The 16,527-nt window shown below is 40.8% G+C and overlaps 1 protein-coding gene across 6 annotated transcripts in view; it reads left to right on the plus strand.

The window, feature by feature from the left end:
- Window positions 1–16,527, plus strand: part of LOC140736730 (calcium-activated chloride channel regulator 1-like) — a 71,921-nt gene that overhangs the window by 26,517 nt on the left and 28,877 nt on the right. For 5 of the 6 annotated variants that reach the window (XM_073062605.1, XM_073062609.1, XM_073062606.1 and 2 more), the window contains 4 exons: window positions 865–1,015; window positions 2,539–2,647; window positions 7,787–7,952; window positions 8,762–8,980. In XM_073062605.1, coding sequence (XP_072918706.1) covers window positions 865–1,015; window positions 2,539–2,647; window positions 7,787–7,952; window positions 8,762–8,980 — 645 coding nt within the window. The remainder of the gene's footprint in view (window positions 1–864; window positions 1,016–2,538; window positions 2,648–7,786; window positions 7,953–8,761; window positions 8,981–16,527) is intronic. The other variant, XM_073062610.1, reaches the window with a different exon arrangement.

Genomic DNA, 16,527 nt, shown 5'->3' on the forward strand with positions numbered 1-16,527 from the left:
TTGTTCTACCGCACTCCACAGTGCCCTACCGTACACCATGTAAGACCTACCCTGGTTGGTCCTACCAAAGTGTAAAACACCACACTTGTCTGAATTAAATTCCATCTGCCATTTTTCAGCCCATTTTTCCAGCTGATGCAGATCCCTCTGCAAGCCACGATAAACTTCTTCACTGTTCACTACACCCTCAATCTTGGTGTCATCCACAAATTTGCTGATCCAGTTAACCATATTATCATCCACATCATTGACATAGATGTCAACAACAAAGGACCCAGCACCAACCCCTGTGGTGCATCACTATACACAGGCCTCCAGTTAGAAAGGCAATCCTCTTTTCCCATAGGGTCTGATTGCAAACACCTCTGCATCTGTAATCTGTGCAAGTTCCATGAAGTAGATGTCACTTTGCCTCATTTCTGTAGACTCTGTGTCTGTCTCCTGAGTAAATACAGATGCAAAGAATTCATTTAAGATCACCCCCATGTGTTTTAGCTCCATGCATGTATAACCATTCTGGTCTTCCAGAGAACCAATTTTGTCCCTTGCAATCCTTTTGTTCTTAACATATCTGGAGAACCCCTTAGGATTCTCATTTATCTTGTCTGCTGGAGGAAGTACATACTGTCTTTTAGCCTTGATTTATTTCTTAAGTGTTCGCTTCCATTTCTTATATTCCATAAGTGCCTCATTTGTTTCTGCCTGCCTATACCTCCTTTGTTTTTCTTAAGTAGGGCCTCAAATTCTACTGAAAACTAAAGTGCCCTACACTTGTTATCTTTACTTTTATTCTGACAGGCACATTGTGCACAGTGTAATTATTATAATGATTTTCACAAGGAAGTGGGCGATTATATTTCACAGGCAAATGTGATCATTGCTGAACCTAATCCCCTGTATGGAGACACTCCATACACCCTGCAGTATGGAGGATGTGGGGAGAAGGGCCTCTACATTCATCTTACACCGAACTTCCTACTAAACGACAGTCTGGTTGAAGTTTATGGCAAAAAAGGTAAATTAACATCTTTTCAGCATATGTTTTGAATCCAATGAAGCTGTATCTAGTGGTTTCCTGTGACAACAACCTGGGAAAACAAAATAGGAAGTTAGCAGTTAGGGTGAAAAGCTTGTGCCGGTTGGTAAGTTAAGTGATGACATATAAACCACACTTTGTTCAGGTGGGTGACAAGAGAATAAGAATGGAGTTGAGGGGAGGCTTGACTAGGACATGGAAAAGTGGATCAGGGATGCGGAAATACTAATGGTGCTAATCTGAGAGCCGGCGCTGTCTCACTGGGCCAAATCTCCTCAAGAGAAATGAGACATATCACTGCAGTATTTAAACATTCAGAAATGTGATTTTTAGTGACTGAAAATGAAAGCATTACAATGCAGAAATTCCCCCCCTCTCCCCCCCTCCCCCCCCCCTCTCCCCCCCCCTCTCTGTGAGTAGTCTGTATATTTCCCCAAGATTGCATGGGTTTCCTCTGCTCCTCCAATTTCTTTCCACATTCCAAAGATGTCCGGTTAGGGTTAGTGAGTTGTGGCCATGCTATATTGGTGCAGCAAGCATGGTGAGACATATGAGCTGCCCCAGCACATCTTCGGATGAAGCAAAATGACACGTTTCACTGTATGTTTCAAAGTACAGGTGATAAATGAAGCTGATCTTTATCTTCATTGTCAGAGAATGGATGAGACTGACAGTGAGTAGAAATGGTTTTCAGTTTTTCAGTCTTTTTCCAGCAGATTAGCACCCTAGTGTTAACTTGCTCTAGGATAGTTATCTAGATTAAGCTATTTTTAGACCATGAGGCATAGGAGCAGAATTAGGTCATTCAGCCCTTCGAGCCTGTTCCACCATTCCATTATAGCTGATCATGAACCCGGATCCCACTCAACTCCATACACCTGCCTTCTCGCCATATCCTTTGATGCCCTGACCTATCAGGAAAATATCAACTTCAACCTAAAATATATACTCGGACTTGGCCTCCAACGCCGTCTGTAGCAGAGCATTCCACAGATTAACTATTCTCTTGCTGAAATATTTCATCCTAGGTCACTTCTCAATTTTGAGGCTGTGCCCTCTAGTTCTGGATACCCCCATCAGAGGAAACATCGTTTCCACATCCACTCCATCTAGTCCTTTCAACATTTGGTATGCACCTCCTCTGGTCTCTCTCCAATGACAACACGTCCTTTCTGAGATAAGGGGCCCAAAACTGTTGACAATATTCCGAGCATGAACTGACTAGTGTCTTATAAACTTCTGCATTATCTCCTTACTAAATGCTGCTGCTGTCTGTAAGGAGTTTGTAAACTTTTCCTGTGACTGATTGGGTTTCCTGCAAACCCTGTGGTTTCCTCCCACATTCCAAAGCTGTGAGGGTTTGTAGGTTAATTGTTTGCATGTGTTTGATCGGGCAGTGCAGGCTTGTTAGGCCAGAAGATGATGTTACTGTGCTATATCTCAAAATAAAATTTTTAAAAATTAATGCATTACATTGAACAAATACACTTCTTTTCCTACAGGACAAACATTTGTTCATGAATGGGCCCACCTCCAGTGGGGTGTATTTAATGAATATGATGATCAGGAGCCCTTTTACAGATCTAGTAATGGAAGCATTGAGGCAACAGGGTGAGGCAATTCAAATTATTTTTTTGCATATCATATTTAATTCCCCTCCATCCTTCCCCAACCAAGCTAATTTTGCACCATAAAATTTAGAATCATAGAAAGGTACAGCACAGGAAAGGACCCTTTGGCCCATTTATTCAATGCTGAACCATTGAAACTGCCTTTTCCCATCGACCTGCTTCATGACTATTGCCCTCCATACCCTTACTATCCCTGTACTGTTCCAAACTTCTCGTAAGCATTGAAATCAAGCGTGCATTGACTACTCTCTCACCATCCTCTGAGTGAAGAAGTTTCCCCTCATGTTTCCCTTACAGTTTTCACCTTTCACCCTCCACCCATGATCTCTGGTTGTAAACCCACCCAACCTCAGTAGAAAAAATATGCTTGTATTTACCCTATCTCTGCACCTCATAATTTTGTATACCTCTATCAAACCTCTCTCAATATTCTATGTTCCAAGGAATAAATCAAATCAAATCACATCAAATCAAGTTTCATGGTAATTCAAACCATATAGGGATACAGTCAAACGAGACAGGGTGCATAATAATCTGGGCCAAGGTGCATAACATACATTCAAAATTGCGAGAGAGAGAGACATCCGCAAACACAGAGTTATGCAAGAAAAATACATGTATAGTCCAAGTCTTTGAGCGACATGTGCAAATTGATTGTACAACTCCTGGCAATCCAGCTTGTCATTCCAGCGGTCAAACACTGGAGGGCAGCACTGACAGGCGCATCAATGGTTCACCATTGACTAAATGGGCCAAAGGGCCCTTTTCTGTGCTGTACCGTCTATGATTCTATGACTCTAAATTTTATGATCAAGCATAGACAACAAGCTACACAGCCTCCAGCATTGTCTCACCTGGACTCCATTTGAGCCTCGTTGCTGGTCCCACCACCAAACCAAGTGAAACAGGCCTCTGGCATCTCACATCACCAATATCCAAATGGTCTTTCGATTGAAAGAGAAAAGTCCTAGACAGTCACTCACAGTTACTGCTTTTGTGCACCAACTCTGAAGTCTTTGAGTAGCAGCAGAATTACTTTCTGCACCCAGTTTAGCTCCTTCGAACCCTCTCCGGCCCATCCGCCAGCTACTCCTTCTTCCACCCGGTCACTGGCTTCTCCTTCTCCAGCCCATTTGTTGGCCTCTTTGTCTCCAAGTCCAGTGGCAGCTATTCAATCTTTCCTTATAACTCAGGCCTTCAAATTAAGCCTCACCAATGTCTTATACAACTTCAGTTGTAACATCCTATCTCTTCATTAAGCTTCTTCACAACCCTATCAATCTGTGCCACTACTTTTACTGAATTATGGACCTATATTCCCAGATCCCTTTGTTCTATCTACTTGTTTTATAGTAAACATTTCCCAGTACTGATATAAACTCACTGTTAACCAGGTGTCTTTCTACAATGCTGACAGACCTTCTGAGTATTTCTGGCACTGGCTAATATATTCCAAGTTTTATCTGTGCTTTTTCTGGTTTATGGACAAGAAACAATTAATTTCTGGAAGTGACTACCACCCAAGGTTTAGATTTTTTTCACGATCTATTAATATTCCCAGATTATTAATTGCTGTTATTCCAGTCAAAATGTGGGACGAACTCAGCAGGTCAGGCAACATCTTTGGAGAGGAAATAGTCAACGATTCTGGCTGAAATCCTTCATCAATCCAGCTTTTCTTGAGTGTAACTTTGGATTTCCAACATCAACAGAGTCTCTTGTGTTTATGTTGTAATTATGACTGTTGAGGTACCTAGCTGTGGAGTATAAAATGACTAAAACTTTCTATTGGATTATATATGTGTCCACATTAATAAGGCTCTTTTTATGATTGCAAACCAATTTCCTACAAAACACTTGGTGCCCGATGTAATAAAAACCAGACAATAATCTTTGTTGTTTCTTTGCTTAAGAATAACAATTGGTAATCTGGCAAATTATAGGCAGGTGAGCCACACATCAATGTTGGGGAAACTATTGGAGAGGATTCCTAGCTGTAGGATTTATTTGTATTTGGAAAAATGGTGATTTATTAAGGTAGTCAGCACGGCTTTGGGTTGACCAGGCCAGGTCTTAAGAACTTGAATCAGTTTTTAGAGGAGGTGACAAAGATGACTGATGAGGGGAGGGCAATGAATGTTGTCTGCATGGATTTTAGTAAATCAGCAACACAAACAAAATTGAATTGAATTGACCTTATTACTTACATCCTTCATATACATGAGGATTAAAAATCTTTACGTTACGTCTCTGTCTAAATGTGCAATGTGCAATCATAGTAATTTATAATAAATAGTATGTACAGTAATATAATATAGAAATATAGTTGTGTCAGCATGAATTAATCAGTCTGATGGTCAGATGGAAGAAGCTGTCCTGGAGCCTGTTGGTCCTGGCTTTTATGCTACAGTACTGCTTCCCAGATGGTAGCAGCGGGAACAGTTTGTGGTTGGGGTGACTTGGGTCCCCAATGATCCTTGGGCCCTTGTTACACACCGGTCTTTGTAAATTACCTGACTAGTGGAAAGTTCACATCTACAGATGTGCTGGGCTGTCTGCATCACTTTCTGCAGAGTCCTGCGACTGAGGGAAGTACAGTCCCATACCAGACAATGATGCAGCCAGTCAGTCCCAATGATGTATCCCTATAGAAAGTTCTTAGGATTTGCTGACTCTGGTAGAGACAAGTTCCAAGAAAAGATCAGCATTTTGTGTGTGTGGCTCAGGAGTTTAGGAAAGCTTATGACAAAAGTCTTTCATGGTAGGCTGATCCAGAAGATTAAGATATGGGCTTCATGGATTCAAAACTGGTTTGTCCAAAAAGATAGTGATTTAGTAGCTTTTTAAGGAGGTGACAAAGATGATTGGTGATGGTAGGGCAATAAATTCTATCTATGTGGACTAGAAATTTCAATGATTGGAAGTCTGTGGGCTCAGTGCTGGGACCTTTGTCATTTACGATCTAAATAAATGGCTTGGATCTCCATTAATGAATAATCTCTGTTAAGGCTCCAGCAATCTCTTTTCTTTCCTCTGTCAAAAATCTGGAATAGATCCATTCCCTGGGGATTTATCCACCTTAATGTTCTTTAAGAGACCTAACACCATGTGCTTCTTGATATGAACCTGCTCTAGAATATAAACATACCCTGCACTGATCTCACTATTATCCATGTCCTTCTCCTTGTTGGATACCACCAAAGTATTCATTTAATACCTCACCCACTTCCTCTGGCTCTTGGCACAATTTTTCTCCTGTCTCCTTGAATGTTTCTACCTTCTACCATATGGGAAGTTATGTTACTGCTGTATAAATGCTTGGATAGGTCAATTTGGGAATATTATTGTGTGCTTTGGAGAGAGTGTAGGAGACGTTAAACAGGACATTGTACCTGAATCATCTATAATGAAGGTTGGAAAATGTGGATTGGTTTATCTGGAGTTGACCAGATAGAAGCACATAAAACTATGAGATGCACAGATAGGTTACACAAAGGATCCTGCAGATGGTTCTTGATATCAAAATGCTCTAGAATATTAACATACCTCACACTGATCTCACAGTCTTCCATGTCCTTGTTGGATACCATCGCAAAGGATTCACTTAGTACCTCTCCCACTCCCTCTGGCTCCAGAATGTTTCTACCTTCTCCCTCTTGGGAAGTCATGTTACAGCTGTATAAAAGCTTGGATAGGTCAATTTGGGAATATTGTGTGCTGTTCTGGTCACCACACAAAGGAAGGCTTTGGAAAGGGTGTAGAAGACGTTAGCTGGGATGTTCCCTGAATCATCCATAAGTTGGAAAATTTGGATTATTTTATCTGGAGTTGACCAGATAGAAGTATATAAAACTATGAGATGCACAGACAGGTTACACAAGAGATCCTGCAAATGGTTGATATCTGGATGCACACAAAATGCTGGAGGATCTCAGCAGTTCAGGCAGCATCTGTGCAGAAAAGTAAACAGTTTATATTTCAGGCCTTTGTTGCCACAGACAGCTGTGGAGGCCAAAACACTGGGTGTATTTAAAGTAGAAGTTGATAAGTTCTTGTTTCAAAATCGGGCAATTAGAATCACAAACATAAGAAAATCTAAAGCTGCTGGAAATCCAAAGCAACACGCACGAAATATTTCAGGAACTCTGGCAGCATCTATGGAAAGGAGTGAACAGTTGATGTTTTGGGACCAAAACGTTGACTGTTCACTTTTTTCCATAAATGCTACCTGGCTTGCTGAGTTCCACCAGCATTTATGTGTGTTGCCATGAAATTAGAATGTCCCTTTAGAACAGAGATATATAGGAATCTCTTTAGCTAGAGGGTGGTGAATCTGTGGAATTCATTACCACATGCACCTGTGAAGGTAAAGTCATTGGGTATATTTAAGATGGAGGTTGATCAATTCTCAATTAGTCAGAGCATCTAAAGTTATGGGGTGAAAGCAGGAGAATGGGTTGAGAAGGATAATAAATAAGTCAGGATAGAATACTGGAGCAAGCTTGATGAATCACATGGCCTAATTTTGCCCCTATGTTTTGTGGTTCTATCATCTTATGGGACAGCTTTATTGAACATGATGAAGCATCTTGGCTTAAAACACCAACTGTTTTATATTCCTTCATAGATGCTGCCTGACCTGTTGAGTTCCTGAAACATTTTGTGTGTGTGTTGCATAGATAAAGTAGATTGGTCAGTCTTTCCCCAGGGTGAAAAAGAGCACAGATGTAAGGTTAGAGGGAGCAAGTTTAAAGGAAATACGCAAGTTAAGATTTTTTACAAAGAGAATGATGGGTGTGAGGAATACTCTGCTGGGAAACTGATAGACCAGATACAATAGTGATCTTGGAGAGGCATTTGGACAGGTGGGCATTGGAGGGGGTAGAGATCATGTGCAGACAGATGGGATTTGTTTAATTTGGCATCGTGTTTGGCAGTGACAATGTGGGCTGAAGTGTCTGTTCCTGTGCTGAGCTCTTCTCTGTTCTATGTATACCTTCCACCTGAGGGAAATTCCAATTCTCAGCCTCTTCTAATAAAGCTGGCACACAATTACTCAGTAATGATAGAAATATTACTCAGAAACAAATCTGATTTATTTTTGTCACTGGTCTTTCAGGTGTTCAAAGGAGGTAGAAGGAAGGAGACAAGTTTGCAATGGGAGAAACTGTTCAGACTGTACCAATAATAACAAGACAGGATTGCCAGATGGACATTGTACATTTTATCCAAAGGAGAACCAGAATACATCATCTTCAATAATGTATAATCAAGGATTGAAGAATGTAAGTGGAGTCACCGGACTGCTTTCCTGACTGATGACGAACTTTTCTACCTGCAGCTCATTGTATTAGTTACAGTTGATCATTGCAGAGCATCGTCAATGCAATATCCCAGGCCAGCCTGAATTCTGCTGCTTCAGAATCAGGTTTATATCAGGAACATACAAGCTCCTTAAAGACAGCAGCAGGATTTGAACCTGTGTCAGTGGCACGGTAATAACATTACACCAACTGCTATGCAACATTGTCAATCTATTTTTTTGCTAGTATGGTCCAATCCAGGCAATATCCTTATTCACTACAGAGTCTTTTGCTTTGTCAAAGAGGATTTTCCATGACTCATAATCCTTAACATTTTGGGAAAACTGATCAGATCTTAAGATATAGGAGTAGAATTTGGCCATTTGATCTATTGACTTTGCTCTGCAATTTAATGATGGCTGATATTTTTCTCCCTCATCCCCATTCTCCTGCCTTCTCCCTATAACCTTTGATGCCTTTACTAATTAAATACCTAACAATCAAATACCTATAGATACACCCAGTGTTCAACATGTACAGTTCAGATGGGAACAAATGGGATCAGTGTAGAAGGGCAAAAAACTCTGCATTGACACGATAGTTCATAGGGCACATTTTTGTCTTTGATCAGATAACCTGTTTGTGATGTTGATTAAAGGATAACTATCAGGTATAAAATGGGAATAATCCCCCAGCTACTCTTTGATATAGCTCTCAGAGATCAGTTGTAACTTTCAGATGAGGACCTGCTTTTAGCTACTCAGCTCTAACATATTATATTTATTTTCTAGGCTGAATTCTGCACTGACAAGACCCACAATACAGAAGCACCCAACATGCAGAACAGAATGTGCGATTACAGGAGCACTTGGGATGTGATTAGCCGGTCGGAAGATTTCAGAAACATTTCCTCGCCCCACACTGGTTCACGCAACCTGACATTCACATTTCTACAGGCCAAGGACCGTGTGCTTTGCTTAGTCCTTGATGTATCAGGAAGCATGAATCTGGTAAGGTCTTTTACAACAAGGACACTCAATGAATTGTGTAGATAGGGTAACAAGAGAGTGGCATTGCAAATGCATGCTGATATTTATATATTTATGCATAATTTATTCCATTCCCATCTTTTAACCTCTAACTGCATTAGCATTCTTATTTATATATAATTCTTTATTTTATATAATTCTTTAGTTGTTATCATTGTTGAATGTTGTTTTTTGTTGCATTTTGTGCCCTGAGCAACACACCACAGCAAACTCCCAAGATATGTAAATGTATATGGCGATTAAATTTCAACCTTGATCCTTGAAGAGGCCTCAGAGTGGGAACTGTGCAATTTTTTGTCTATAATATTCCATTTTCTTTTACTGTATGTGTGTAGAAACAAAATATGGTCACCATTTGTTTCAAATTTATGCAAAATGTTTAAGTGGGTTTAACATTCACTCAGTGATGGGGTGAGCTTTTGGCTGATGTGTGTAAATGATCAGTTCGACAGCTTTACCATCTTATTACCTGAGAGTCCTGCCCTTAATTTCCTCAAATCTACAATCCTTGGTACCACTCAGAGAAACCACGGAGCACTAACCTTAATGCATGGGCAATCCCTTGGACCCAAACATTCAGTGAGGTTTTATAATCAAATGGTTGGACAATGGTAGAATAGAGTTGTGGAAACAAAGAATTTTTCTTCTGTTTAACCAGCTGTGAATAATACAGAGACTCAAAGCAACTACATACTTAGGACAGTGCCACAATCTTTATTATGCTGAGGACACATTTTTAGACAATCCAAACAGCTACAAAGATTAATTTTTCCAACCTGATCGCTCAACTGGAAACTGAGATTCTTGGATAAAATGGACAGTTTTCTGTTTGTTTGTCAGTCCTTCAGTGTGTAATGGTGCAGTGCTGTCAGAAGGTTAAAGTGCTGGCTTTGGTGAACACCAGGATTCAGTGAGGTGGGTGAGCAGCAATCGGGAAAGCGAGGTAACATTTTCCCTTTTTCCTCAACTCTGCTAGTTCACTGCAAGGGCAGTGGTATTGCTCAGTGGTATATGTTATGTTTGTGCTTAGTAAAGAGAAACTTGGCATGGACTGACATTAGAACATTTTATTACTGAACTGCTCAACTCTGTACGCTCTCAAACCCATCACCATCGTCACCTCTGGTTCCGGGTGAACTGCTCATGATGCCCAAGTGGAACTGAACTGAAATTCTTCATTATGCACAAATAATAGCACATCTCCCCACCCCCACCCAAAGAAAAAACAAACAAACGCAATACTAACTTATAAACCTGCAATGACCAATAAACCTTTCCAACAAAGAAATCTACATTTCATAGCCAATCTGTCCTTTTTTTTTGAATTTTCAACTGTTCACCATTTCAACTTCCATTGTAACGAACAACAAGTTCTTTATCCACTCATCAACTTTCAGTCAGTCTCTGAGATGACTTGATTATGTTTGTTGGTCTACTATTTGTTTCCACAGGTATGTTGTTTGCACTTATTAATATTTGTGTCTTTCTGAGAACTCTGACCAACATGTTCACTGTTTACATATGCTGGCCCCTTTGGTGTACTGACAGGTGATGTGTCACAGCTATGGGTTGGAACTTGTACATCCGTGTAGTTCCTTCTCAGAGGTGTCCCTTGCTCCATTTGGATCTGGTAAGAATGTGGAGCCGCTTCTTCTTGCACATATCCTTGCATGGACCATGTGCCAGAATCGTGATCTTGGATTTGTACTTGATCTCCGGGCTTCAGGACTGGTAGGCTTTTTGCAGTCTTGTGTTGATACTGCTGCTGTTTTTCTTTCTCTTTCACTTTAGCCAATTTGACCTTGTATGCTTCTCTAGGTGTCAGTAGGTTTTTATGGACTGGAAGATTAGTGCATATGCATTGATCCATTATCATTTGGGATGGTGCACTTATGTAAAACATTAGTCTTACAGAATTCCTCTTATCCATTTTGTGCTTTCTTCATGAGGCACTTCAACCTTGACTGAACCATTTGCTAGGCCATTGGATTTTGAGTAAGGTGGGCTTGAAGTTGTATGTCAAAACCCCCCAAACATTGGCAAAGAACTCAAATTCACAACTCAAAAATTGTGAATTGATATTACTTCACATGGAACTCCATGCCTTGCAAACACTTTTTCAGGAAGGCAATATCGGCTTTACTAGATGTTGATTGCAGTAATACAACTTCTGGGTATTTGGAAAAGTGGTCTGTTATAACAATATCATGCTTCCCATTACAATCAAAGAAATCCACGGTAACTTTGAAGTACAGTATGGCCTGTCTGGTACAGGATGTCATGTAAGTGGCTCTGCTTGCTGCTTTGGCTTAGAGGTAAGACATATTTCACATGAAACAATGGTCTGGCTGATGTCTTCATTCATTCTTGGCCAGTACATCACTTCATGAGCTCTAAGTTTACATTTTTCCACACCAAGATGCCCTTCATGTATCTTCTAGAGCAGCCTTTTTTAACTTTGTTGCCTTCGAGGAACCCTTGAAATAATTTTCAGGTTTCAGGGAACCCCTGGGTAAAAATTATTGCAACTACTGCTCATGGTATGTTAGCGTGATCGTTAAGTTGTAAATATAAGAATCCAAAAATAATTGTCAATGCTCTTTTGAGTGAAGAATGATCTTTTAGCTGACCTTTCTGGGGAAAAAAAAAACAGAATCAGAATCAAGTTTATTATCACCGGCCTATTTTTGTGCAATTTGTTAACTTAGAAACAATAGTTCAATACAATATATAACAGAAAAGAAAAATCAATTAATCAATCAATTACAGTATACATATATTGAAGATTAAAAGTCATGCAAAAACAGAAATAATATATATTAAAACAATGGGTTGTGTTCACGAGTTCAATGCCCATTCAGGAATCGGATGGCAGAAGGGAAGAAGCTGTTCCTGAATCACTGAGTGTGTGTCTTTAGGATTCTGTACCTGCTACCTAATGGTAACAGTGAGAAAAGGGCATGCACTGGGTGCTGAATGCTGCCTTTCTGAGTCACCACTCCTTGAAGAGGTCTGGGGTACCTTGTAGGCTAGTATCCAAGATAGAGCCGACTTAATTTACGACCGTCTGCAGCATCTCTTGGTCCTGTGCAGTGATGCAGCCTGTCAGAATGCTCTCCACGGTACATCTATAGAAGTTTTTGAGTCTTTCTGTTGACATACAAAATCTCTTCAAACTCCTAATGAAGTATAGTATCTGTCTTGCCTTCTTAATAACTTCATCGATACTGTATGTTGGGAGAAGTTTAGGTCCTCAGAGATCTTAACACCCGGGAACTTGAAACTGCTCACTCTCCACTTCTGATCCTTCTATGAGGATTGTTATGTGTTCCTTTTTCTTACCCACCCTGAAGTCTTCAATCAGCTCTTTTGTCTTTCTGACCTTGAGTGCAAGGTTGTTGCTGCTACACCAATCCACTAGAAAGTATATCGCACTCCTCTACGCCCTCTCGTTTCGATCTGAAATTCTACCAACAATGGTATATCATCAGCAAATCTATAGATACTATTTGAGCTATTTCCAGCCACACAGTCATGGGTATAGAGAGAGTAGAGCAGTGAGCTTAGCACACACCCCTGAGGTGCATCAGTGATGATCATCAGTGAGGAAGAAATATTATCAACAATCCGCACAGATTGTGGTTTTCAAGTTAGGAAGTTCAGGATCCAATTGCAGAGGGAGATACAGAGGCCCAAGTTCTGTAACTTATCAATCAGGATTGTTGGAACGATGGTGTTAAATGCTGAACCATAGTTGATGAACAGCATCCTGATTCAGGTATTTGTATTATCCAGGTGGTCTAAAGCCGTGTGAAGAGCCATTGAGATTGCATGTGCCCTTGACCTATTGTGGCAAAAGGCAAACTGCAGTGGATCCAGGTCCTTGCTAAGGCAGGAGTTGTCTAGTCATGATCAACCTCTTATAGCATTTCGTCACTGTAAATGTGAGGCTACTGGGCGATAGTCATTAAGGCAGCTCATATTATTCTTTTTAGGCACTGGTATAATTGTGGCCTTTTTGAAGCAAGTAGGAACTTCTGCCCATAGCAGTTAGAGGTTGAAACTGGCAGTTAAGCTTAGCTTACCTTTCTCGAAATTCATCTCTTTCTTTCCACAAATTTTAAAAGCTTATAAGGCAAACATAATAAATTTCTGTTAAAGAACTGGCTTAAGCCAAAATGGGATTTGATTTTTCTAAAGGTAGGCTCCATTTAAATAAAGGATGTAAATTGATTTTAATCAATGCTATTTACAACATGAAAATTTATTGACAATGTTGAATATTAAACTTGCTAAAAACCATAAGCCAAAGCAATATGAATTTAAAAAATAGCCTAAAACACACAATTTTATACAAGACTTCTTAAAAACATTTTTTTACTAAGTGACATGATCAGGTTTAAATATAGACTGAACATAAGAGACCTGTGTTCGTTTTTTTTTTTTGCTGCACAAGTACTCAATTCTGGGTCAAACTTGAGATAAGCACACACAGATTTCACCTTCAACTGAAATGAGACAATGTCTATCCTTGCTCTTGATGGTGATAAAGAAGAAAAAGCTTGCTCACACAGGTAAGAAGCCGAATAACTGCAGCCAAATCACAACATTGGACCATCTTTAGAATGAAAATCTCGCTGCAATTTTCCACTACACCAGTAAAGTTTGTTTGCTCCTGTAAGTGGCATGTAAGGGGAAATTGGGGAAGGTAATTCGTAAGGGAGAGGACTCAAACATGGTTCTACTGGGCACTGCCATACTGGGCCGGAGACCTAACGAGATTGCTAATGAGGCTATTTGGTCACTGCCTACCACTGTAAGTGCTAGCATCACACATAGCATGAAGTTCAGAAATGATTTTATTATTTAAATCACTATCTCCTGCAGAACCCCAGTTGAGAAATCCTGCTTTAGAAGAATCACAAAGACTTCCTTCATTTCCCCCAGCTGTGTGCTCCTTTCTCCTGGTAGCCTCAGCTTTGAAAGCACTTTATAAAATGATTCTTCTTCCCACAATTATTGTCGGACTTTCCATAGGTAGGTTACAGCTTTGAAATGTGACTACCTCACACTTGCTGCATTTGTAGTCTGAGCCTTCCTCTTTGCTTTGATGTTGTTTTGGGAAACGCCTTGTGCACTGCTCCTCTGTTTTCACATCACACACTGAATTGAATTGACTTTATTTCTTACATCCTTCACATACATGGAGTAAAAATCTTTGTCTCCCTCTGAATGTGCAATGTGTAATTTATAGTAATTTGTAATAAACAGTATAAACAAAAATGCAGTCGATAGAGCATAGAAATACAGTTGTGTCAGTGTGAATTAATCAGTCTGATGGCCTGATGAAAGGAGCTGTCCTGGAGCCTGTTGCACCTGGCTTTAAAGCTATGGTACCATTTCCTGGATGATAGGAGCTGGAAAAGTTTGTGGTTGGGGTACCTCAGGTCCCCAATGATCCTTTCGGCCCTTTTTAAGCAACTGTCTCTGTAAATGTCCCGAATAGTGGGAAGTTCACATCCACAGGTGCGCTGGGCTGTCCCCACCACTCTCTGCAGAGTCCTGTGGTTGAGGGAAGTACAGTTCCCATACCAGGCAGTGATGCAGCCAGTCAGGATGCTCTTAATTCTGTCCCTGTAGAAAGTCCTAAGGATTTGGGGTCTCATGCCAAACTACTTCTTGAGAACAGACTACAGGGAATTAGGAAGGAAGTTGAGAAGCAGGACCACAAAGGTAGTAATCTCGGGATTACTGCCTGTGCCACGTGACAGTGAGAATAGTAATAGAATGAGGTGGAGAATAAATGTGTGGCTGACGGATTGGAGCAAGGAGCAGGGATTCAGATTTCTGGATCATTGTTTTTTACTCAGAGTGAGTGCGTGGAATGGGCTGCTGGCAACGGTGGTGGAGGCAGATACGATAGTGTCTTTTAAGAGACTTTTGGATAGGTACATGGAGCTTAGAAAAGTAGAGGGATATGGGTAACCCTACTAATTTCTAAGGTAGGAAGATGTTCGGCACAACTTTGTGGCTGTAGGTTTTCTATGTTTTTTTTCTTCAACCACCTAAGGTGAAAGTGGCACTGTTATGCTTTTTTCACCACACAGCTGGCATTTAGTTCAGTTCAGTTTCAGTTTATTGTCATTTAGAAACCACAAATGCAATGCAGTTAAAAAATGAGACAATGTTCTCCAGAGTGATATCACAAAAGCACACGACAAAACAGACTACACCAGAAAATCCACATAACGTTTGGTAATCCCCAAATCCAGAGTCCGGAGAGGCTGCTGTGTATTAATATCATGCTACCATCTTAGCACGTTCCCCGGAAAGGAGCTCCAAACCCACCAGACAAAACAAGACTACCCAGACACAGCAAGTCAAGAGACCAACTCTACCACCCAGCAAACCAAAAACTAAAGCTACAAGACCTACACAAAACCATATAGTTACATACAGTTATTCTTAACATATAGTTACAACAGTGCAGACAAGACCATAATTGATAAAAAACAGACCATAGGCACAGTAAAAATAGTCCAAACATGTTAAAAGACTATAAGTTTGAAAGAAACCACCACACAGTTTCCACAAGTCTTCAGGGTCCCGATAGACTTGTCATCCCACGCAGGCGGCAGAAGGGAGTACCCCCGCTATGGACTTCCATGGTGCTGGACTCAGCCTCACAGACACAGCACACAATGAAAACTCTATTGGACCCAGCCTCGCAGACGCAGCACACAGTGAAAGCACCCCGACCGCAGCGGACTCTGAGTCCTCCAAACCTCCGAGCCTCTGGCCATCCCCTCCAGCACAGCCTCTCTGAGTACCATCCTCTGCCGAGCACACTACAACGCGACCCTGAGGACTTGGGGGCCTGTTCTTCTCAGCAGAGACCCGGACCCGGCTGCAGCAACAAAGAAGGCTTTCCAGAGAGATTTCCAGATGTTCCTCCGTGCTCCCACGTCCATTTTTTATCAGATTAGGATTGTGCATGGCACCCCACTTAACAAATAACAGATATCAGCTCTGGAGTGGCTGTTGTAAACTGCATCGCGCAACCATCTTTACAGACTACATGTTGTCCTTGGTGATGTGTATACCAAGGAACTTGAAGCTATTCACCCTCTCAACCCCAGATCCATTGATGTCAATGGGGGTGAGGTTGTCTCCATTCCTCCTGTAGTCCACAAGCAGCTCCTTTGTTTTTGCGATATTGAGGGAGAGGTTATTTTTTTGACACCACTGTTGTCAGCTCTGTGCAGCTCCTCAAATTATTCTCCCTCTAACTACTGAGTTTCTCAAATTGCAAAATTCACAGGATTTACTCTGTGTGAAGCTCAGTTAAGTATTGGTCAAAGTAACACCTTGTTTCTAGTCACAGGGGAAAAGAGAAACATATCTCTCAAATGTGATGATCCCCAAATTCTGTTATCAGAGTGACCAACGAAAAAGTTGTCTCATCAATTTGAAAGTTGTTATAAATGTCCAAAGCACCTTCATCAATT

This window comes from Hemitrygon akajei, chromosome 12, assembly GCF_048418815.1.
Source record: "Hemitrygon akajei chromosome 12, sHemAka1.3, whole genome shotgun sequence".
Taxonomy (NCBI): Eukaryota; Metazoa; Chordata; class Chondrichthyes; order Myliobatiformes; family Dasyatidae; genus Hemitrygon; species Hemitrygon akajei.